The sequence below is a fragment of the Peromyscus eremicus genome, chromosome 7 (assembly GCF_949786415.1).
Source record: "Peromyscus eremicus chromosome 7, PerEre_H2_v1, whole genome shotgun sequence".
Classification (NCBI taxonomy): Eukaryota; Metazoa; Chordata; class Mammalia; order Rodentia; family Cricetidae; genus Peromyscus; species Peromyscus eremicus.
In genome coordinates, this window is record NC_081422.1 from 99257685 (window position 1) to 99281715 (window position 24031).

General features: G+C 43.0%; 1 protein-coding gene across 1 annotated transcript in view; it reads left to right on the top strand.

The window, feature by feature from the left end:
• Cpne4 (copine 4) overlaps nucleotides 1-24031 on the top strand; it is a 348290-nt gene that overhangs the window by 225077 nt on the left and 99182 nt on the right. The window contains exons 5-6 of the mRNA XM_059267087.1: nucleotides 3295-3378; nucleotides 8854-8943. Coding sequence (XP_059123070.1) covers nucleotides 3295-3378; nucleotides 8854-8943 — 174 coding nt within the window. The remainder of the gene's footprint in view (nucleotides 1-3294; nucleotides 3379-8853; nucleotides 8944-24031) is intronic.

Below are 24031 nucleotides of genomic sequence, written 5' to 3' on the forward strand. Positions count from 1 at the left end.
GTATGCAAATCAGCTATGAGCGTGTCTGAAAGATAAATGGGCCATTTGGGGATGAGACAAGGTTTGTGGGTTAGGCTAGTGAAGAAGGTAGACACTGGATTCTTGCTAAGAGGAAGGCTGTGGTACTCTTATACTTTCAGATATTGAGTGAAAGCGCTGATGTTTGAGTCTCAGGTTGAATAGGGAGGGATGCAGCAGAGAAGGGAGTTTCCCGCTGCCCTCTCTTCTCTTTCTAGGTTATTCTATAAAGTTTCTAGGCTAATATTCTTTTAAAAGACATTTGTGTTTAAATAATTTCTTCATAAAATATATTTTGATTGTGTTTTCCATGCCCCAACTCCTCCCAGATCCTCCCCACCTCCAAACTCACTGAAATTCATGTGCTCTCTCTTTCTCAAAATAAATACATAAATAAACCAAACAATCATTAAAAATTAAAATCAAGACAAACAAATAAAAAAGATAAAAAATATGCTTAAACAAGATGACACCGCGTGCATACACACACACACACACACACACACACACACACACACACACACACACCAAACCACGGAGTCTGATGCATTTGTGTTGGCCAACTACTCCTAGGCAAATAGTGGTCCACCCTAGAGTGTAGTTGGTTGATATACCCAATGACACTCATTGGAAAAAACTGATTGATTTCTCCTTGCCAACAAGTATCTACTGCAAATAGCTTCTTGGTTGGGTGTGGGACCCTGTCTCTACTCAGCCTTCTCTGTGTTGGGACCCTACCTGGTTTGAACCTGTCCAGGTGTTGTGTGTGTTTCTACAGTCTCTGTGTGTTTGTCTTAGTTAGGGTTTCTATTGCTGTGAAGAGACACCATGATCATGGCAACTCTTGGAAGGAAAACATTTAATTGGGGCTGGCTTACAGTTTTAGAGATTTAGTCCATTATCATCATGGTATGAAGCATGGCAACATGCAGGCAGACATAGTGCTGGAGAAGGAGCTAAGAGTTCTATATCTTGATCCACAGGTGACAGGAAGTGAACTGTGTCCCACATTGTGTGTAGAGAGATATCAAAGCCTGCCTCCACAGTGACACACTTTCTCCAGCAAGGCCACACCTACTCCAACAAGTGGCACACCTCTCAATAGTGCCACTCCCTGTAGGTCAAGCATTCAAACACATGAGTCTATGGAGGCCATGCCTATTTAAACCACTACAGTGTTCATATGTACATCAGTCCTGTATAGATGATACTCATGACAGGTAATTGTACTGTTTTCCTGCTCACTGTCCCTTGGTAGCTCTGGGCTTTCTCTCCAGGATAGCAAAGACCTAATAAGCATTAGTGGCCTTTACTATGGAGCCAACTTTGCCAGCATTGCCTTGAACCACTGACCACACACACAGTTAATAACTGCTTCCTCTACTCCTCCCCATGTTTGTTCTTTCTCAGAATTCCCACTCTAGAGATACAGCCTCTTCCCAGCCACTTTCTACAGTCACGTTGATCATATTCCTCCTCTCTAAGAACCCCTGAATATGTATTCCTTCATTCTTTAGCATAACTCAGGTCAACTCTTATGCTTCTCACCCAACTTGATGATACTTAGAGAGTGCAGCTAGGTACTAATGTTCCTTTGATTTTAACATTAGCACAAAGGTTTTATGGCCTTCATACACCCTGAAAACCCTTTGTTGAGCTCAAGGTGAGGATGGCTGGCAAAGATTGATAGAGAAGAGAATTTTATAAGTAGAAGCCAAAGAGAAATAAAATGATGTCCGATGACAGCTTGTTAATTTGATGACTGTTAGGGCAAATATAGATTTAATTCTGTTTTGTTACAGTTTAGATGGGGGTGGGGCTGGTAAGAGTGTGTGAGTAAGGCTGTGGAATAGATGGCTTCCTATTCTATACTAAGGGCTTGTTTATTCATTCATTCTTTTCTGTATTAGTTCACGCATATGTTCCTTCAATAAATGCCAGGTACTACTAAAGTGTATACACGGTAAAATACTGAGAAAGTAACAGCAAATATGTAAGTGGAAACAAAGCATAGTTCCTCCTTTCTGAGAATTTGCCAACTACTCTATAAAAAAAAATTATAAGGAGGATGCAGATTCTGTAGTTTCTGATACCAGTAATGAAGTACCTATTTGTATAGGCTCCACACACACACACTAAAAGCATCCATAAGCACCAGAGACGATACAAGGGACATCTGTCTGTGGGTTCTCAGGCAGAGAAGGGACCCAGATGAAGATGAAGGGAACCAGAACTGAGCAGAGAAGAAATCCAGCAAGATAATTGAGATATTCTGAGCAGGTTTCCCATACAAGCCTAGTTCCTTAAATAGCATGGATATAGAGACTACGAAGCCTACCAGAACTGAGCACAAATTTTAATAGACTTATAGGATAAGGAAAGAAAAGCTGGAATTTCAGGGCCACTAAGAGAACAGGGATGCTACAGAGGAGGAGTGCAGCGATGGGCTTCGCCTCTCAAGGCCTTCACTAATTAAGACAGCAACAGAGGACGTGAACACAAACCTAAAGAAAAAAGAGGGTAGAGGAGACACAGAGGCACAGGGAGCCTTGAGTCCTCACTGGGGAGAACCTGCTCCATAGACGCTGGCTTTCAGCTAGATCACTCCAAGGACAACACCCAAGGAGGGAAGGACTCCAATATAGATGGATTCCTTTTATTAAAGACTTCTGAAGAAATCCAACTTTTGAATAGCTTAATCCTGATTAGATTCAAGGCACTGCCCCCATTCTAACTCCTTTATAGATGCTGAGGATGAATTTAAAACCTTTGTAATCTTCCCCATATGGTGTTTATTTTATCAAAATTAACAAACATACCAAGAAACAGATAATAGAGATGGATGCTTAAGTGATCCAGACCTCATAGTGGTCAGATACCGACTCTGCAATAATCATGATCAGTGTATTTGAGACAACAGATATCTCACTTCTCAGCAAACCGGCATTTGAATCTATCTGTGAAGAGTCCTTGAGAGTTCAGCCTAGCAAACACTTTACAAAGACCTTGGAGTTCAGTTGCAGCTAATTCCAGGCCAAGAAGTGGATTAGAGGGACAGGAACAGGGCAAAGAAGGGCAGTGTGCACCACCTTGGGGCAAGGAGGAGAAAGTGATGAGGCTGAGGCTGGACTTCCGAAAATAAATGCCAAGCTGGCCTCCACTGCGCAGGGAGTCAGGGGGTAGATGATGAGAATCAAACCTACCAGCGCTCAGTGCTAGATCAAGTTCAGAGGAGAAAGAAAAGGAAAACAACTTAATGCTGTTTGTCCATTTTAGGATTTCTTCAGTAAATCCGACCCATTTCTGGAAATCTTCAGAATGAATGATGACGCAACTCAGCAGCTTGTGCACCGGACAGAGGTAAGAAGCCTGGGTCCCCCGTCTGAGGAGATCAGCTTGAGAAGCATCCATACTCCTTTCCCTCTTTTGAAAATAATTTTCAGTTTTTAAGTTAAAATATAATCATACCACTCCCCCCTCCACTGTCCTCTCTCCAACCCCTCCCATGTACCCCTTTGCTCTCCCTCAAATTCACGACCTCTTTTTCTTTAATGGGGAGTGTGTGGTATTCCTACATACAGAAATACAGCCTGCTTAGTCCATAAAATGTTGCTTGTGTGGTTTTAGAGCTGACCACTTGGTACTGGAACAAGAGTTGAGGGGCTCTTCTCTGGGGAAGGCTGTTTGTCCGGCTCTCACCATTCCTCTGTTGTCTGTAGTTCTTTGTCTAGGGTCGGGGCCATAACATTTCCTCTTCCATGTTAGCTTACTGCCCGTAGACAAAGACCTAGGTCCTCTCTCTCCTCAAAATGATCCTCTACGTTTTAGGCTTGGGCTTTTACTCTAGTTCTATAAATTTGAAGAAAAGACCCCTCCCCTCCCTTCTAGATTCATTTTCCCATAGCCGACATTCAACACAGCCAACCAGCAATTCAGTTATAATAAATTAGGAATACTAGGACCAGCAAGGTGGCTCAGTCTGGTGACCCAAGTTTGATACCCAGAGCCTACATATGAAAGGAAAAAACTGACCCCTGAAAACTTGTTCCCTGACCTCTGTCCATGCACTGCAACAGGCAGGCCACCACATGCCCACATGCATGTGTGTATGCACACACGAAAAGTAAACATAGAACACATTAACTATGACATGCGCCAACATTTGATGAGACAACTGGGAATGACGCAGCATCTGAAATGATTTACATGTAGTATTTTACTTCTCTTTTTTTTTTTTTTTTTTTTTTTTTTTTGGTTTTTCGAGACAGGGTTTCTCTGTGTAGCTTTGCGCCTTTCCTGGAACTCACTTGGTAGCCCAGGCTGGCCTCGAACTCACAGAGATCCACCTGGCTCTGCCTCCTGAGTGTTGGGATTAAAGGCGTGTGCCACCACCGCCTGGCTAGTATTTTACTTCTCATTCCTTGGAAGAAATACTGTTATCCCCACTTTTCAGTCGAAGGAACTGGGCTTTGGGACAGTTACACCGTTTCCCACGTTTTACAGTTGGCAATGTGTGGGGCTGATATTTACATCAAGGTTGTGTGATTGTATAAGGCAATATGCTTCCCCAGGAAAGTACTTATCCTGGAGCTGTCATGGGAGCTGAAGCCCTGCTACCACAGCCACTGGGTCAAACAGTGCTCCTTCTCACTCATTCTCTCTCCCAACAGCCCCTGTGCACTGCTTTTGTTATCACTGTCCCCAGATACCTGGCCGAAGCAACATAAAGGCTGAGAGCTTTGTTTTTGTTCTTGTTGTCAAGGAATACAGCCTACTGTGGGAGAGGAGGCAGAGTAGCCAGGGTGGGGTGGCGCTGTCAAAGGTACAGAAACTTGCAATGGGGCTTAACTACACAGTTGAGAATCAGGAAGCAGAGACAGGACCAGAAATAGGGCCCTTGTGGTCAATGTCTCCCAGCTAGGCAGTGAGTATTTCCCAAAGTTTCCACAGGCATTCAAAAGATGCCACCAACTAGGAAAAAGTGTTCAAATATATGTCTGTGGGAGACATTTCAGAGCCACACTATAAGAGGTCCTAACCTTTATCCTTCCCTACTGTAAGCCCCTAGTGTGACTGTCTCATGTATATAACCTGTGCCTATGGTGGTTAGCCTCCATTGTCAACTTGATAGGATTTAGAATCATCTAGAGAGGAAACAACAACAACAACAACCAGACAAAAAATACCAATGGAGTTGTCTTGATTAGGGTTTCTTTTTATCCATATGGAGAGTTTATTATAATAGGGAGATGAAGAGAAAGATAGGAAAGAGAGAGACAGAGAGAAAGAGAGACAAGAAGAAGAAGAAGAAGAAGAAGAAGAAGAAGAAGAAGAAGAAGAAGAAGAAGAAGAAGAAGAAAGAGAGAAAGAGAGAGAGAGAGAGAGAGAGAGAGAGAGAGAGAGAGAGAGAGAGAGAGCGCACCTCATGGGAAGAAAAGGGGAAGAGAACTTAATTAGGGTTTCTATTTCTGTGAAGAGACACTATAACCCTGGCACTTCTTATAACTGAGGTGATGGCTTACAGTTTCAGAGGTTTAGCGCATTATCATCATGGTGGGGAACATGGTGGCATGTAGGCAGACATGGTGCTGGCTACATCATGATCAGAAGGCAACAGGAAATGGTCTGTGACACTGGGAGTGGCTTGAACATATATGAGACCTCAAAGCCCACCCCCACAATGACATACTTCCCCCAATAAAGCCACACCTACTCCAACAAAGCCACACCTTCCAATAATGCCACTCCCTTTGGGGGCCATTTTCTTTCAAACCACCACAGGGGTGTATGAGGGCACTTCCAGAGAGGATTGACCATGTCAGGGAAAGCCCAATCCTGTGGGCTGGAGTCTCAGAATGAATAGAAGGGAGAAAGCAGGCAGAGTGCCAATATTCGTCTCTGTCTGCTTTCTGACTGCTCATGCAGTGTGACCTCACACACCTTCTGCCATGCTCTCCCTGTTATGATGACAAAATATACCCTTCCCGCCGGGCGGTGGTGGCGCACGCCTTTAATCCCAGCACTTGGGAGGCAGAGCCAGGTGGATCTCTGTGAGTTCGAGGCCAGCCTGGGCTACCAAGTGAGTTCCAGGAAAGGCGCAAAGCTACACAGAGAAACCCTGTCTCGAAAAACCAAAAAAAAAAAAAAAAAAAAATATACCCTTCCCATGCTAGTTGCTTTAGTCAGGCATTTTGTCAACATAATAAGGAAAGAAATTAATACAGCAACCAACTCCAATCTCTATTATTTTATTAGATTTGTGAACCAGAGCATGGGGAATTCTCTAAGAAGGAAGTAGAATAATTGTGCTGAATGACCTGACACTCAGAGAAGAGCCTGTATGTGTCAATGGCAAAGGAAGGGGAGCGGGAATACCCATGATTTTCATGGGTGACAGTGGGGGCACCATATTCCTACCATGTCACTTTGTCGATCTATTTTCTTGAAACAGCAAAGGGGAATTCTGTTATTCTTAAAGTTGACAAGAATTAAACAGTCTCAAAGGGGCCACTAGTAGATATGATCTGGCATGTAGCTTGCACCAGAGTATGTGCTTAATTAAAGAATAGATAAGTGTATAGAGTTAGTTATATGAATGGGGTGTCTTATGTATGCTGAAGAACAATATGAGTGTCTGGACTCCAGGCCCTGGATATTTGACTAACAGGTAGAAAGTACAGGTTCCCTGAGTGCTCCCCTCTCACTATCACCAAATGCTTTTCTGCTGATATAAAGATCTCTATGGTAAAAATCAACTTTGGGGAAGGCAGTGAACAGAAGAAAGGAGAAGAGATACTAATTAATATTGTTGGATTTTATTCTTCTCTCCTAAGATCTTCTTTTCCATGGCTCTTGTCAGGTGTCCTCCAATTGTTGATACTGGGAATTTTTTTCTGTTCCCAAGAAATTATGCAATTTCTGACCCTATCCTAGTGCTGGGGAATTTTGGAATCTCATAATATTGGTGATTACAAAGCTTTCTAACAGTTCAAACAGCATAGCATTGATCGTTCCTCTTGCTTACTCAGTAGTTTCAAAATAAGTACACAGTTTTATTCTCTTGGGGTAGATACACACACATACACAAAATATACATTCACATACACACACACATATACACACACTCATACATTCATGCATGCATATAGATTTGAAATTTTTAGTTGAAATTTGATTTGCTATTGAACTTTCCAAAAAGAAATTCATGAAAATGTTGCTAGTAAATGTAAGGAATTAGAATGAACACAGGCCATATTATCCAGTTTTCCTTCTCACAATAATTTGATCATGCCCAGGATATCTGGAGACAAGACAAAGTCACAAAGGAACCTTGTTTCTGTATTTTAACATGTTAAAATAAATTTAATAATGAATCTGTGATCTAATCAATAATTCATAGTTATAGTAAAAAATTCAGTAGAAGTGGGAATCATTTGTAAATAATTACAAATTACATTATTTGGAGACAGACTTATTTTTTAAAAATCCACAAAGATATCTACCTAAAGACTTCATATGAAGAAAGATTAACATGGCAAAGTTCAATTTAACAATTTACCTTTATTTCTGTGTCCCCAAAAGCAATAGTTTTTAGGCTTCATTCACCAGATAACCTGGAAAGCCTCCCTCAAAAGTGTTTATGGGACTAGATGGAGCCCAGAATTTGTGTTTGTAAGAAGTCCCCAGGAACATAGCGCCTACTAGTCCAGGAACCACAGTTTGCTAGTCCCTGCCCTAGAATACGTGCTTGGTACTTAGTCACACTGAACCAAGCTGATTATTCACACCATCAAAAGACAGTCTAAGTCTCATGGACTCTTGGGCAATATTCAGCCAAGTTCATGATTAGTAAGCTGATTTTAAACAGATCTTGCTATGTTATTAATTTAGTTTATAATCTGAAGAATTTCCATGTTATACCTTTCTAAATATTCTAATTGAGATAGATGGTGATCAGCTAATGTAAAACTGCTGTCAGTATTCTTCATCTAGAAAATTTTCTGACTCTCTGTTCGATATGACTCAAGGTCACAGATTACCAAAGCTCTCCTATATATATGTATATACTGTATATATGTATATATATAGTACATATATATAAAACTATTTGTGTCATACATACATGTATATAGTGTATTATAGTCGTTTGTCACCTTTACTCTCTCTTAACCCTCTTTCACCTCCACTGGATGCCTTCTAATCAACAAGTTTGCCTCCTACTTTGATTTTTTTTGTGTTTGTGTGACCCACTGAATTTAACCAGGACTGCTTGCATTGGCATGGTTGTGGGGTTGCTTGCTGGGGCATGGACAACTCACCAGGGGCTACACCACGAGACTAAAAGACTCCCTGGCTCCAGCAACCAGGAACTGCTCAAAACTCCTCAGTTAGGGGTGGTGATTTTCAATAGTACCCCTCCACCCTTGCCAAATACCTTTCCTCTGCTGACTCCAATGGGAAAGAATTTATGCCATAAGATTGATGGTCCTACAGGACTGGGGAATCCTTTATCAGTGGCCAGAGGCAGCCTTGCCTCAACTCCAGGCCTTTTGCTATAGAAGAGGTCACCTTCTTTACCCACATAGTAGTCAATGTCACTATCCTTATTCATGAAACAACATCTGGGCAAGTGACCATAGGAGTTCCACCCATAATGACGTACTTTGTGGCCACTCTAAAAATACTCACTGCTCTCAAGTTTTCATTGAGCTGTAAGTTCCAGATACTTGTCCTTTTGTAAGCACCGCTGTGTCTTCTCAAGTAGTTTCTATGTTGAAGTATGAAACTCTCAAGCCTTCCCTCTTCAAATCACTATTCATGCCTTTCTCTTCCCAGGTTGTGATGAATAACTTAAGCCCAGCCTGGAAGTCGTTCAAAGTATCAGTAAATTCTCTGTGCAGCGGAGATCCAGACCGCCGGCTGAAGGTTAGATCCACATCCAAGAGATGTTAATTTGAAAATACATTGAATTATCCCTCTTCTTTTCACATGAACTTTGGCACCCAGAATTTTCTGTCGCTTTTTTTCAAGCCTCTCACTTTGTAGAATCTTTAATGGAAGAAAGGCAGGCTGTTTCTTCTGCCAGAACTATTGATGCTTAGGCAACAGTAATAAATCCTAATGTATTATGTCAAAAGACAGAGCCTGGGGCTTCCCAGAAACAAAATGCGGAAATAACTTCAGAGTATAATTGGAAGTTTCTGGAAGGAAAATATTTCTTCATTAAATACCTATGGTTATATAATGTGCTACTCCCCACTCCCACACCCACCAGTGTGGTAGTTTGAAATAGTAAACATGTTTAGCTTATAACTTGGTGCATTGGCAAACTGGTCTAGGTGGTTCTTAGACTGAGCTGGCTTGATCTCTGTTAGGCATTTGTGTTCCGATGCCCATGAACATGTTGACAGCTCTGGAGGTAGGCAGGCTGTTGTATGCAGTGGGGGTGAGAGGGAGGTTGAGCCTTACCTCTCATCATCATACACGCTATCTTACACTTTTATGTATAATAACTGTGGGTTCCAAGAGGCTCCAACAGAAGCTGCAAGGCCTCTGAGTGCAAGGCTAAGAACTCAGTTACTTCCTCCACAGCCTAGAAGCCGAAGTATGTAACTTGCCTACTCCAGATTCAGACACAATAGATTCTACCTCTCCATGGGAAGAATTGCAAATTTTTTTAAGTCTACCACAAATGCTTTGAGCACTATGCAAATGTAGAAATGGGGATGTGGGGTCCATGCACTAGCAGGGTCAGGAATCATGAGAGGGAGACAACAGACTGAATACCAGAAATCAGTTTCTGTGGACACCTGCTGTGGTCAATGGGCTGGCCTGCCCTTGACCTTGGAAGCTTAAGAAGTTCCCTTGTTAATACCACAGAACTGACTCTATTGATTCAGGATGACTAACTAACTCATTGGACACAAAGTGCCTATAAGCCAAAAGTCTAGTTGATTAATGTTCCGTGAGAAACATGATGATCAAGTAGATTCAGGGTCCCATCAGCTTCTCTAGAGCATTATATTGTGAGCAAACAAGGAAGACAGTTATTAGAAGGTAAATGGTAGAGTCTGAGGGCACAGGCAGGGATGCTGGGTAACTCAGACATTAGCCTTCAGATGCTGAAAGTCGAGAGCATCCTCTTCCACATGTGGGCAAAAGGAATGGTCTACTCACCACTCGAAATAAACATTCATGTTTGCCTTTTCGGAAACACATTCTCATAAAATTGTGAGATGGGCACTATCATGGTATCTTTCCTGTTGTTGTGATAGAAATACTTTAACAAAAGCAACTTAAGGGAAAACGTGTTTACTTCAGCTCCCAGGTCCAGGCTACAGTCCATCACGGTGGGGGAATGAAGGCATCAGGCCCTTGAAGCAGCTGCTGGTCACGTTGTATCTGCAACCAGAAGAGAGCAATGAATCATGCATGCTAGTGCTCAGCTCAGTTCTGCACTCTTATACAGTTCAGGCCCCACCCACAATCCAAATGGGTCTTCCCACATCCATTAACATGGTCAAGATAACCCGCTGAAGGCAGGCCCAGGGGATCGTCTCCCGGGTGATTCTCACTTTTGTCCAGTTGACAGTTAACAATGCCATCATAGACACTGCCACCATTTGCCTTTGTGACTGCATTCCCCTCATCCCGTTCTCTCTGAAGACTTTGTTCGGATGGATAATGCTCTTTTAGTCTCAGTGTTATTATTCAGATTAGAATCCCATCTGTTGGGTTAGTCCTAGTCATGTTAATGTTGTATATCTTTGCTTAACCCCACTCTGCGTGGAATTTGTGGTTGAATTGTCAGTGAACTCGCTGACTTCCATGTTGCTAGTGACAAGTCCAAGTTTTACCTCTACCTCTTATGAAAAACAGTTATTTTAGGAAAACCTCTGGAAACTCTCATTCGTGCCAAAAATTGGGACTTCTGACTGGGTTTCTTGGTAGAAATTCCTTTTCAAGATGCCCAAGAGCTACAGTTTTGGGAATGGGTGGCTCTGCTCTGAACAGGGCTCACCATTCCAGGGAGATATATGTCTTCCTTGGGCTGGGAATACATTAACACCTCCTTTGGTGTTTTGTCACTGGGAATTACTGAATGGGTAAAAAAAAGAGTGTTGAATACAGTTGAATGAATAAAAATGTAAATAAGGAGGACTTTGTGGGTTGTTGAGAGCTCTGAGGTCTCTGTAGGAACAAGAACCCATAAGAGATAGATACAGAAAATCTGATGGAAAGTAGAAAGAGGCAGAAATAAGGAACTGAGAGAGAGCTGGAAGAATAAAGGAAGAAAGAAGAAGAGAAGCAGGAGTAAAACCTGGAAGAAGGCTCAGTTTCTCAGCATCTTCACAGCTGATACATTGGGTACAGTTCTGGGGGACTGTGGTATATACTATACAGTGCTTAGTGTTGGTCTCTCTCTCTTTCCCTCCCTTTCTCCCTCCCTCCCTCTCTCATCAATTTGGCAACCCAAAATATATTTAGACATTGAAAAATGTTCCCTAGAGGGTAAAATCACTTTTAATTAAGAATTGCTGGTACAGACCAATGTTCTCAAACTCCTGACGTATCCATAATGCCTACAGGGCTTGTTAAAATAGAAATGGCTGAGGCTCACCCCAACCCCCAGTTTCTGATTCAGGAGGTATAGAATGGGCATAAGAATTTGCATTTCTATCAGGTTTCCTGATGGAATTCATGCTCCTGTTCCAGTCACTTTGAGATTAAGCATTGGTGGCTTTCTTTAGTTTCCATGCTGCACTTTGTCTTCCTGCCTTCCTCTCTGCCACGCTCTCTCTGCCCAGTGCTCAGACCCAGGCTGTACTCTCTCCACACCCAGGGTTAACTACAGTCAGCTCTCTGACCAGGGATTGCTCACCTCATTCTTCTGCTTTTCCTGGAGCATACTGACTGCATTTGAGTCTCTTCAATCTCCTCCCCAACCCAGAAGACCTTCCTGGGGTACTCTAATATCTATGGGGTGCTTTCTAGCCTCACCAATACTTCCTTAGCCCTTGTGGGATTGAGAGTATGCACATGTGTCTGTGTGTATGTGTTTATGTTCTTATACAGGTATGTACATACATATGAAGGCCAGAGGACAACTTGGTATTTTTCCTTAGGTGATGCCCACCTTGAGAAAACAAAACAGGGCCTCTCACTGGTCAGGGACTCACTACGTAGCCTAAGCCAGCTTGCCAGTGAGCCCTAGCAGTCTCCACTATCACAGTGATGGGATTAAACATTACCCCCTGGCTCTTTTACTTAATGTGGGCTCTAAGGATCACATTCAAGTCCTCATGTCTGACAAGCAAGCTCTTTGCAGGATGCGCTCTCACCAATTCTCAGTCTTCCTGCAGATGTCTGCAGGCATCTCTGTCTCCCTGGCTGATGTTGTTTCTCCACATAGGAGAAGTACATTTGTTCACCGTACATCCGGACACCTAGCACATCCAGGGCTTGTCCAGAGTTCATATGCAGTAACTGTTTCTGGCATTGACCTGTGAAAGAGTGAAGGTAGCTCAGAGAGATTGGTGGGATATGCCTAAGCTTCATTGTGAGGAGCCCAACCCCCACTGACATGCTGGCCCTCCGGGGGCACTCACCAGTTCACTCATATAAAATAGGCTCTTCTGAAAGGCAGGATGGATTCTGTGCAGCCTTTCTGTTGTTGATTTTTTTTTATTCTTTACTCTTTGTCCTTTGGGGGCCTGCCACCCAGCTCCCCAAGAAATCACACAGAGGCTTATTCTTTCTTGTGAATGCCTGGCCTTAGCTTAGCTTGTTTCTAGCCAGCTTTTCTCAAATTATTCCATCTACCTTTTGCCTCTGGGCTTTTACCTTTCTCTGTTTCTGTATATCTTTTCTTTCCTTCTTGTTCTGTGTCTGGCTGGGTAGCTGGCCCCTTCTTTTCTTGCTCCTTGATCTTTCTTCCCAGATTTCTCCTCATATTCATTCTCTCTGCCTGCCAGCCCTACCTATCTTTTCTCCTGTCTTGCTATTGGCTGTTCAGCTCTTTATTAGACCAATCAAGTGTTTTAGACAGGCACAGTAACACAGCTTCACAGAGCTAAACAAATGCAACATAAAAGAATGCAACACATTTTGCATCATTAAAAAAAAGTTTCACAGCATAAACAAATGTAACAAACCTTAAAATAGTATTCTATAATACCTTTATTTATATTTATTGGTTATTTTTCTTCAAGAGTGGCCATGACATTCTAATATGTCCTTCTCCAAGGGAAGCAGTGCCTCACTGCTAGACAGGAGCTATAATCACATGGGTGTTAGTCTCCCAACCTACAAAAACAAAAAGTGGATTTCTTTATTTTAGTTTATTTAGTTTTTCGAGACAGTGTTTCTCTGTGTAGCTTTGGAGCCTGTCCTGGAACTCACTTGGTAGCTCAGGCTGGCCTCGAACTCACAGAGATCCGTCCGCCTGGCTCTGCCCCCCCCCCACCAGTGCTTGGATTAAAGGCGTGCGCCACCACCACCTGGCCAAGTGAATTTCTTAAACCATCTGTCAGGTTATATTTTAAATCCTAGCTTAACAATTAAGGTTTTGTCCCAATGTATCATTTAAATGCCTTTCTTATGTATGCAGCATCTCCATGAATATCAACTTTAAGTAACTGGCTTGCCTATCCATTTGTTTGCTTGTATGTTGTTTTGTTTGGAACTCCTATCCATGATAAAAGTCAAAATAGTGACTAAATGACCTTTACAAAATGCATTTATTCAATATGAAAGTATTTAAATACACAGGCAGTTTTAGAAGTGCTATGATACCCACCTTCTTATATACCATCACACAGCTTAAGCAGACATTAATATGGCCAACTTAATGCCATCCACTCCCTGAAGTTCCCTGTCCCACTCATACCTGTGGGCCATTTTGAAACAAATCCAGAGCAGGGTCAATGACTATGAAGCCTAGTGAGCAAATAGAAGACATACAGTGCTTTCAGGGACACACACCCCACCAAATTCTCTCATTTCTTTAAAATCAGCAGGGAAAAGAATATTTCAAATTGGATGAACTATTTACATGTTTTGCTACATCATAAAATAATGGTGGTTTAAGGGCCCGTGGGAATCTACTATGGAAAGCCATAAAGGAAAAAGAGCCTGAGGCCAAGCAATACTATGCCATGGTCCTATCTTAGCCACTATATTTCCTGACCTGAAAATACTCCAGGATGTACTACTGAAGGATAAAGGACCTTCCCATAAACACAACCATGAAACCATCTCATGCCCAAAAATATTAACTGGAGCTGCTTAATGCTATCAGAGACCCTGCCACCTGTGCATATCTGCCTCTCTCCTAGTGACTTGCTAACTTATTAAACAGTTGCATTTTCTGTTTTCTAATGTGTGCATGTGTATGCTTGTGTGTTGTGTATGCTCACATGTATGTAGGTGCATATCCCGAAACGAGTGCTGGGGCCGGAGGAGAATGTGTGGGTGGGTGCCCTGCTCTATCACTTTCCATCTTGTTCCCTTGAGACAAGCTCACTGCATCTGGAGCTAGGCTGACAGCCAGCAAGTCCCACCAATCCTTTCCCTGCCCCATCCACACAAAGGGCTGGGGTTGCTGGCATGTACACATAAGGCCACACATAACTTTTTACTTGAGTGCTGGGGATTTGAACTCATGCCTATGCAACAAGCTCTCTCACCCACTGGGAGGTCTCACCAGCCCCAGTTTTCCTGGTTTTATATTATACTTTAAACAAAGCCCAGGATGCGAATAAGACTCTTGTAATGAATTAGTTTTTGTTCCCTTTTGTGTTTTTAGATTTGTTTTCTGTGCAGTTTTCTTGAAGAAAAGACCAGTATGGTTTTTCCTGGAGTGTTTCCTATATTCTCTGTTGCCTATAAATGGGTCATTGGGGCCTGAACACATTCAAGTTCTGTTTCCTCTGACAAGAATGCTCTTGGTATTATTAAGAATTCATGGGTTTTCATATGAGTGTTTCAGTCTATTTCAGCTATTATTAATCCTTTAACATATTGCATCATCCCATATTTGAGCAAAACTCCTTTGCGTTGGCTTTAAATTCTTCGAACACAAACCTCATGCGTCGGGTGCTTAATAATTTCCTTGCTTTCTAGACCAAAGCTTTGAAATCATGAATTTTAAGGCTTTATAATTTCTTATTCCTTAATATATCTTTATGTGGAAGTCAAGTTGTTGAATATCTCTTGAATCCATTCCTCCTGTATTTGATTTATTAAAAAATAAATCACCATGATAATCATATTTTTCGACTAAAACAAAAGGCATCATTTTCTGTCATTGTAACATTTAACAAGAAAAATGTCTACATGTAAGCTATTTTATGAGGTCTGAGACCCTGAATCACTCGATGTTCCATTAAGGGAAAAATACTCTCCCAAAAAACAATTCAATGAAATGTAGTATTCATCATTTCCTTTGATTTGAGCAACACACTGCTCCTACACAAGTCATAATTTTTCAGAGACAGTGTGGGGTTCACCAAGGATTCTTCCAGATGGGGGGCTCTTAGAGAACTACAGGGGTGGGGAGCACCATCAGCGAGCATTTATTGACACAACAGCATGCTTGGTTCTGAGGGGAAATACATCAGAGCAATCTTGACAAACTCCACATGCTCACACTGAGAACTTTTACACACACACACACACACACACACACACACACACACACACACACCCGCTAAAGGGTCAGATTCTGTCTGCTCTTCTAATATCTCAGTCACAAAGATGACTTGGAGACTCCCCTCTATAGAGTTCATGTGACATCCTTGGAGTAAGAGTTGATGACAGCTAGCTGCCTTGAAGAGGGACTGAGAGGAGGAACTGTGGTTTCTGTGACCCCAGCCCCCATGCCTTAGGCAGGCAAGAGGTCTAGGTTGGTAAGTGAGATCATGGTGAGGTGGGCACAGACAAAATATAGGCAGGTAATTGGAGAAACAGAAAGGAAGATGTAGAAGCTAAAGAAGGACTCGGACCCGTGAATATGGAAAAGGAAGCCCCAACACACGTAAAAGCAACCCCCAGGGGATCCTGTTGCCCACCATCTATTTTGCTCATCTTTCCACTCTTCCGGGCTGGCATGCTGATTGACTGTAAACAGCTATATTTCCAGGTTGCCACCTGACAACCCCAAAGCTGGACTTCTAAACGATCTTTAGAGTGATCTGTTAAGTCAAAATCCCAGATCAGTAAGGCTGGAGTCTTCCTTTTAGTGATGGAACCAGCCATTTGCTAAGCATGCACTAAAAGATATCACCCTTTTCTCACTGCCTCTGCAGCCTAGCTAACTTCCTGCTGGTCCCCCCCCCCCTTCAGCACGTCAGCTTTTTTCTGTCATCTTAACACAAAGTCAAATGCACATGCCTGTGTGTACATTTTCTAGATTTCAACATTTTCTGGGTTTGTTTGTTTGGTTTTTGGTTTGGGGGGATTTTTTCAATTTTTTTTTTCAATTCCAGCAACTGGAATTGAAGAGGCCATTACTATGCTCAGGATTATTGGAAGTTGTAATTAAGAGCCTGGCGTTATTGGGCAGTTGAAAGAAACTTTTCTTCCCTTTCTACTGCTGTATAATTAATTGTGGGAGGAGGGGACTTGGATGTCCATAGTCCTATTACATTTCCCTAAAATCTGTTCAAATTCAAGTGCTCTCCTCATGGCCTTCTGGGCTCAGGGCTGCTGGTCTTGTGCCTGTCACTCATACACCCTACCTAAATGTTCAGAAGTTTACAGGCAGATTGAAGACTCATCCAAATCTCTCTTGATTCAATTATCTGTGGTGCTGGAATTCTTGACTCCACTTGAGTAAATGGCACCCCTGATCCCAGATCCCACCTGAGATCTGCAATCAGTACCACGGTGTGGAAAGCAAGGTTAAATAATTCAGGAATCGGCTTCTGAACCGAGACAGGGTCATGGCTTCTTCATTTTCGTATTTCCTCCTTTTCATTAACATTGTCCTACTTCACAAATGAGGAGTTAGGGATTCTGCTTTGCAGAAAAATTAAGATTACACAGCTAAATGAGCATGGTCTTAGCTTCAACCCGGGTCTCTCCTGCCCCATTGTCTCTGCTAGAGAACAGATAATATTTACTGAGTGCTTGCCAGGTTCCAGGAACTGTGCTAGGTACTTGGCTTAAGTTTTCTCACTAAACTCTGTAATTATCTTACCTTAAACAATCCAGCAGAGGGCTGGAGATGCCTGGGGTTGGGGGGGGAGTGCTTACTGTGCAAACATTGAGGGCCTGAGTTCGGGTCCCTAGTACCCATTAAAAGGAGGGCACAACTGAATGCATCCGTAATCCCAGCCCTGGGGCATAATGCAGGAGAGACAATTGCCCAGCCCACTGGCCAGTCAGTCTAGCTGAATCAGTAGTGAGCTCCAGGCTCAGAGGTTGACATTGTCTCCAAACCTAAGGGAGAGAGCAAGTCAAGATAACTCTGGCATCTTCCACCAGTCTACACACATATGCACATACACAAGACATAAAAAAGCAATCCTGGGCTAATAGAGAGCTGCCAAGTAGCAAAAGTTTATGTCTTGCTTATTTAACAAGTACAGATAAAACATTCAGATCAATGTCTGCTTCTCCATGATTCAAGAACTCAGGTTTCTGTTGGATGTGGTGGTGCATGCCTTTAATCCCACCACAAGGGGAGGTGGAGGTAGGTAGATCTCTATGAGTTTGAGGCCACCCTGGTCTACATAGCAAGTGCCAGACTAGCATAAGCTATGTAATCATACCCTAGAGAGAAGCCTTGGGGGTGGTACTCAGGTTCCTTGTATTTGTGGCTCACCCACACCCTACTACTCATTTGCATCCAGGAAACAGAAATAGGAAACTTTGGTTCTCCAGAAGTTTTAGCTGAAACCAATTACTAGAACCCAGTAACACAGCTCAGTCACACTGAGCAGCAAGGCAAGCTGGGCAGTGCAGTCTAGTTAGACGCCTATAAAGAAAAGCAAAGAGATTTTTGTCACGGGCTGTTTGACCTTCACATGGAGAAATGCTTTCATCACCCGTTTTGTGGATGAGAAAACTGAGGCAAAGAAGAGGAAAATAACATACTAACACCTAGATGCACAAAGTTTTAAAGTGACATGAATGGAACCAAGTCTATTTGACTTTTGAACTAGATTCCACATCATCACTGTACAATTAAGCTTCCTGAAGGGACAGCTATATCCTAAGTCTGCATGTTCAGAAGAACAGTGACTATACATACACTTGGACAAACCAATTATCTTCCAGCCTTTCACCTTCTCTTTAAGCCTCTTGCTGTTTTCAGTTGTCCTGTTCCTATAATCTATTCCTCTTTCCCCAAACATCAGCCTTTCCATCCTGAGTAGAATGTTGCCCCTCTTTGTGTCTCAGGCCCCTGCTACTAATGAGAGGCCTCCTCTGCCTGTCTTGTTTAGTAGCTCCAAAGGGGGAGGAGTGAAGTCTCCTGCAAAAGGGGTCACCCAGCAGGTGCTGCTTCAATAGCAAGGTGACTTTTTTTTCAGTGAGAATCAGGGAGCGAGAGACTGAGACCATCTTCCCAGATCAAGTCCTGTTTTGTCCAGGAAATATACAAAGCTGAGTCTTCGGAGTTGGTGTTTCATGGGCATGGAGTTTTAGTGAGGAAGACAGAGCATTTCCAGTGATGGATAATGATAATGGTTATACCACAATACGGTCATACTTAATGCTAGAGAGCTATGCACTTAAAAACAATTTGATGGTGAATGCAGTATGATAAATCTTCTGCCACAATAAATAAATAATCTTCTTCCAGTTAACATGACTGAACTCGAAACATCTACCTGACATCACTGTACTGTGGGGCCTTTGGCTCCTGCCTACACTTCCTGCATCTCATCTGTGCTTGCTCTGTCAGTCACCTCGTATGAGAGTGTGGCAGCTCCCCAAAGATTCCTTCTGACACTCAGGTTCTTCTGTTTCATAGACCCTTGTGGGAAGAGGAGGAGTCTTCTTTGCCCAGCCATTATGAATGAAGAGTACAGTAGAGGCGGCACCAATATCCCATCCTTCTTTTCCCCACACATCATCCTTTCAAACATTCTTTGAGGAGAAGATCTCCTCTCTGTGTGTCATGGCCCTGGTGCTAATGAGGATCCTCCTGTGCCTGCTGCACTTAGTAACTTCACAGGGAGGGGAATGAGGTCAGCAGTAGGCACTACTTCAATATTAAGGTCAAGTGACATTGAAGTCAAACTATTTTATTAGCAGGATGGTCCATGCCCATGGCATGTCTTTAATGTCTATCCAGATAACCTGTCAGTTCTTGACTGGTTCAAAGAATGTTTTGAAGAAAGCCCTGAGCGAGCACCAGACACTTCTCTGGTGAGATCCCCAGATGGAAGTAAAGAGGGGATCCCCTTGTCCCTCTGGATACCATGCTTCCCCAGTACAGATGGCATCCAACTGAACAACTTAGAATTGTTCTGAAGGGAAGCAGTTTCCTCCTATTTAAGCTAGTTCTGTGCTGGAAAGTGACAGGTGACCAGCTTTGGGGATGAAATCAGAGGAGAGATGACACTGCTTGATGAGGAATGGATGTGGTGATGTGATTTGAATCTAAAAAGCCCTCCACAGACTCACAATGGGTAGTGAGCTTCCCCACTTGGAGTGCTAATTTGAAGCTCTGGGATCTTCAGGTGAGGGGGTGGGCTTAACTGGTGGGTGTGGTTCACTGGGGGAAGGCCTTTGGAGGTTATACCCAGCTCTGGTTCCAGCTCATGGGAAAAGAAGGATGGGATATTGGTGCCGCCTCTACTGTACTCTTCATTCATAATGGCTGGGCAAAGAAGACTCCTCCTCTTCCCACAAGGGTCTATGAAACAGAAGAACCTGAGTGTCAGAAGGAATCTTTGGGGAGCTGCCACACTCTCATACGAGGTGACTGACAGAGCAAGAATAGATAAGATGCAGGAAGTGTAGGCAGGAGCCAAGTTCCAGCCAAGAACTGACAGGTTATCCAGTTATCCTGGTCACCACCAGGTGAGGAGTCTCTACCACCTTCTCCCACACCATTAACCCCACAGTGCCTTCTATGCTGGGATGGACTTAAGCCCTCTGAAACCAGGAGCCAAGATAAGCCTTTACTCTCTCGTTTCTATCAGGTGTTTTATTAAAGCAAAGAGAAAAGTAGCTAATGTAGAAAAGAATAGTCTGAGTGGGAATTTGGGGAATCCCTTGATATGGTTGTAGGATAATTCTAACTGGTGAGACTTGTAGCATGAATCTTAAATGGTCTTATTAGTAAAAACAAACCTGAGGCCAGGTATTGGGGTGAATGCCGGAAGATCAGAGAAGCAGAACAAGCCACAGCCACCTCACCCTGCCAGTTCTTCAGCTGGTCTTGTTTCCTCAGACTGGAAGCCTTTGAGTCCTCATCTGAATGGATCTCAGCTGAACTGCTTCTTGAAAGTTTAACCAACCTAGTTCCTGGTCCTCACGCCTTGTATACCTTTCTGCTTTCTGCCCTCACTTCCTGGGATTAAAGGCGTGAGTCACCATGCTTGGCTTTTTCCAGTGTGGCTTTAAACTCACAGAGATCCAGATGGATCTCTGCCTCCCAAGTGATAGGATTAAAGGCGTGTGTGCCACCATTTTCTGGCCTCTATATCTAGTGGCTGTTCTGTTCTCTGACTCCAGAAAAGTTTATTAGGGTACACAATATTTTGGGGAACACAATACCACCACAGAGACTGGATGTTCTGTTCGGACAACGCTGTGTGCTGGCCACAGTGATTGCTCATTGCTGAGTTGGTTGGTTGGTTGGTTTGCTGGCTTGCTAATCTAAGCCACTCACTCCATCATTTATTGTACTACATTGCTAACACCGAAACTGAAAAAGTTGCCTCCAAAGACTTCAGTGTTTGTTTCTGCACAGTTGGAAATGTTTTAACCTGGCCTTGTCAATAGGAAGATCAAAATGAAGTCGACTTCCTGAGAGGCCTTTGCAGGGTATACATGCAGCTCCACTCCCACAACTTAAACATTAAATAGCAATATGTTTGGGGGGGGGGGGAATCACAGTTTATAGCTGTTCTGAGAGTTTTTCTCCAGAAAATATTTTCAATAGAATCTTCAAATAAAACATTAGGAGAGTTATCTCTAAGGAAGTATGTCAGCTTTTGTGAAGAGAGTCCTTGAAGCCAAGGGAAGTGATCCTCCCTCGCAGGGATGCTAAGCAGGGCAATCCCAAGGGCTACCTCTAGACCTGAAGGAAGTAGCAGCTTCCCCTCATAGGTACAGCCTTCCCAAGATCTCACCTGTCTGCAACAGCTTCAGCCATCAGAGTGGGCTATAGAAGGTCAAGGCTGTGTCATGTGTGTGAACATGAAACAAATTCCTTAAACTGAATATCAAGGAAGAAAAAACTTCTTACTAACCTTGCAAGAAATCAATTATTTGCTCTCTGAGAACAAGGGATTGCCTTCTTTTATGACCTTTTATCTAAAAGGGAACACAAATACTTTGTGACTATCCCAATAAAGAGAAGAAACAGACTAGCTGGGCAGTGGTAGTGCATGCCTTTAATCCCAGCACTTGGAGGCAGAACCAGGCAGATCTCTGTGAGTTCAAGGCCATCATGATCTATAAAGCAAGTTCTAAGATAGCCAGGGCTACACAGAGAAACCTTGTCTTAGAAAAACCAAGAGGAGTGACTGTGTGTGTGTGTGTGTGTGTGTGTGTGTGTGTGTATGTGTGTGTGTGTGTGTGTGTGTGTGTGTGTGAGAGAGAGAGAGAGAAAGAGAGAGAGAGACAGAGACAGAGAGAGAGAGAGACAGAGAGAGAGAGACAGAGAGGGAGGGAGAGAGGGAGGGAGGGAGAGAGAGGGAGGGAGGGAGAGAGAGAGAGGGAGGGAGGGAGGGAGAGGGAGAGAAGGAGGAAGAGGGGGAGAGAGAGAGAGGAAATAGTATAGTGGCCAGCCACACCTCTGCCTCATGCAGTTAGAGATAAATAAGGAAGTGATGGAGAGATGCCTCCTCACGTTTCCTACAGAGGCTTCTCGTCTTTGGAATTTCCAACCTGGGTCTGGTGTAGACTCCAGCTTCTTCAATGAAAGGAATCTGACTTTGTCCAAATACTTGACAGGACCTGGAAGAATTGACTCACACATGCTAATTTATAAGAAATTAATAAAATATTAATAAATTGATTTGACAAAAAAAACCTATATTCCTCATACTCCATATAGAGAGGGCTCTTCTCTAGTGTCTGAATACCAATAACCAGAGCACCCAGCCTTGGGGGCTGTCTTTATAAAAGCTGGTGTTTTTCCTCAGAGATAACTCTCCTCCTGTCTTGTCTGATGATTCTGTTGAAGATGCTTTCCAGAGCAAAATGCCCAGGATGACCATGGATTGTGATTCCCCTCCTCTTCCTCCTCCTCCTCCTCCTCCTCCTCCTCCTCCTCCTCCTCCTCAATAAACCACATTCCTATTTTGTGCTTATGTTGGAGGAGAGAGGCTGCATGCATCCCCATACCCTACAGAACTGACTCAGAGGCAAATGCCTCTCAGGAAGTCAAGTCCAACTCTGAAGACCTTCCTATTGACAAGGTTAAGTTAAAAACATGTCTAACTGTGCAGAAATAAACATTGAAATCTTTCAAGGCAACTTTCCAGACCTCTGACTTGGACTGCGGATGACACTTCTCAAGCTATAATGTTGATAAAGTAAGAAAGCAATATTCTCACTGGACTTCCAAATGAACATGTTCACTACATTGTAGTCAATGCATCAATTAATGAGAAAAACAAGGAGATGATAAAACTGAGCATTTTTCAGGAATTCAGTGTACACTGTCCTTTCCTCTAAACAGGACTATGACTAATCTTTCTCTCTCTCTTTTTTTTAAATCCCATCTCTTTTTTATTGACTTTTGACAACTCCATTGTTGTATACAATGCATTCTTACTACTCTTACCTCCCATCCACTTATCTTTCTCCACCTCTCTGCATCCCCCTTTTCCTTTTAAGTCCCTTTTCCACAATCATGTATTTTTAATTAGGACCATGTGTGTGATGATAGGTTTGGAATTGTCCATTGGTGTCTCCTGGGCTCCTTAGTGAGTATATCCCCTCCTCCAGAATCCATCAATAGCCAACAGTTCAGCAGAGAGAAGTGGGTCCCTGAGCCCCTTCCTAGTCTCCAACTGACTGTTGACAGGCCCAGGCATGTGTAGACCACAGCTGCTAGGAGCTCATGTTGGCGATCGCTTTGTCATCCTTGAAGAAAGCCTTTCCCAGCCTTCTTCCCAATCTTCTCTCTCTCTCTCTCTCTCTCTCTCTCTCTCTCTCTCTCTCTCTCTCTCTCTCATTCTTTCTGTTCCCTCTTCTGGCTTCTCCCTGCATTTTAGGTGCTGTAGTATAAATGTTCTGTTAAAGCTGATAACTCCCACTCAGCTGTCATTTAGTCTCAGCACCTTGAACAGCCATGAGTTTCTGCATTCAGCACCACTCTTAGCAATGAGAAGCTTCTCTGTTTAAGATTGGGAGTTGCATTCGTCTATGGGTGTAACCATAACTATTTAAAGGGAGTTTGATGCCCTGTCAATTCCATTGAACCTCAATAGTAAGCCTCCTCATCCTGGACTGGAACCTCCTCAGCAGTGGATTTTTACTGGGGATATAGTATCATGAATCCTTCTTATGGAGTGAGTCTCAAATCTAATCCAAGAATGATTGGTTATTGCTATAACTGTGAGCCACTGTTGTACCAGTTACACACTTTTTGTGGCATGTTGGCCTTGTGGTTCGTAAGGATAATAGCTGAATAAGGCCACTGATTCTTTTTCTTCTCTAGCAACAGACATAGTATCTTTAGGTATTATGAAAGCCAGCAGGAGGAAGCTTCTGGTTCAGTTCCAGCTCAATTTCTCTATATTTTGCAACCAACGTGTATGGTGTCTTCAGTAATAGAACTTACCATTTAGTTTTGGTAGGCAACCATGGGAAATGGCAAGAT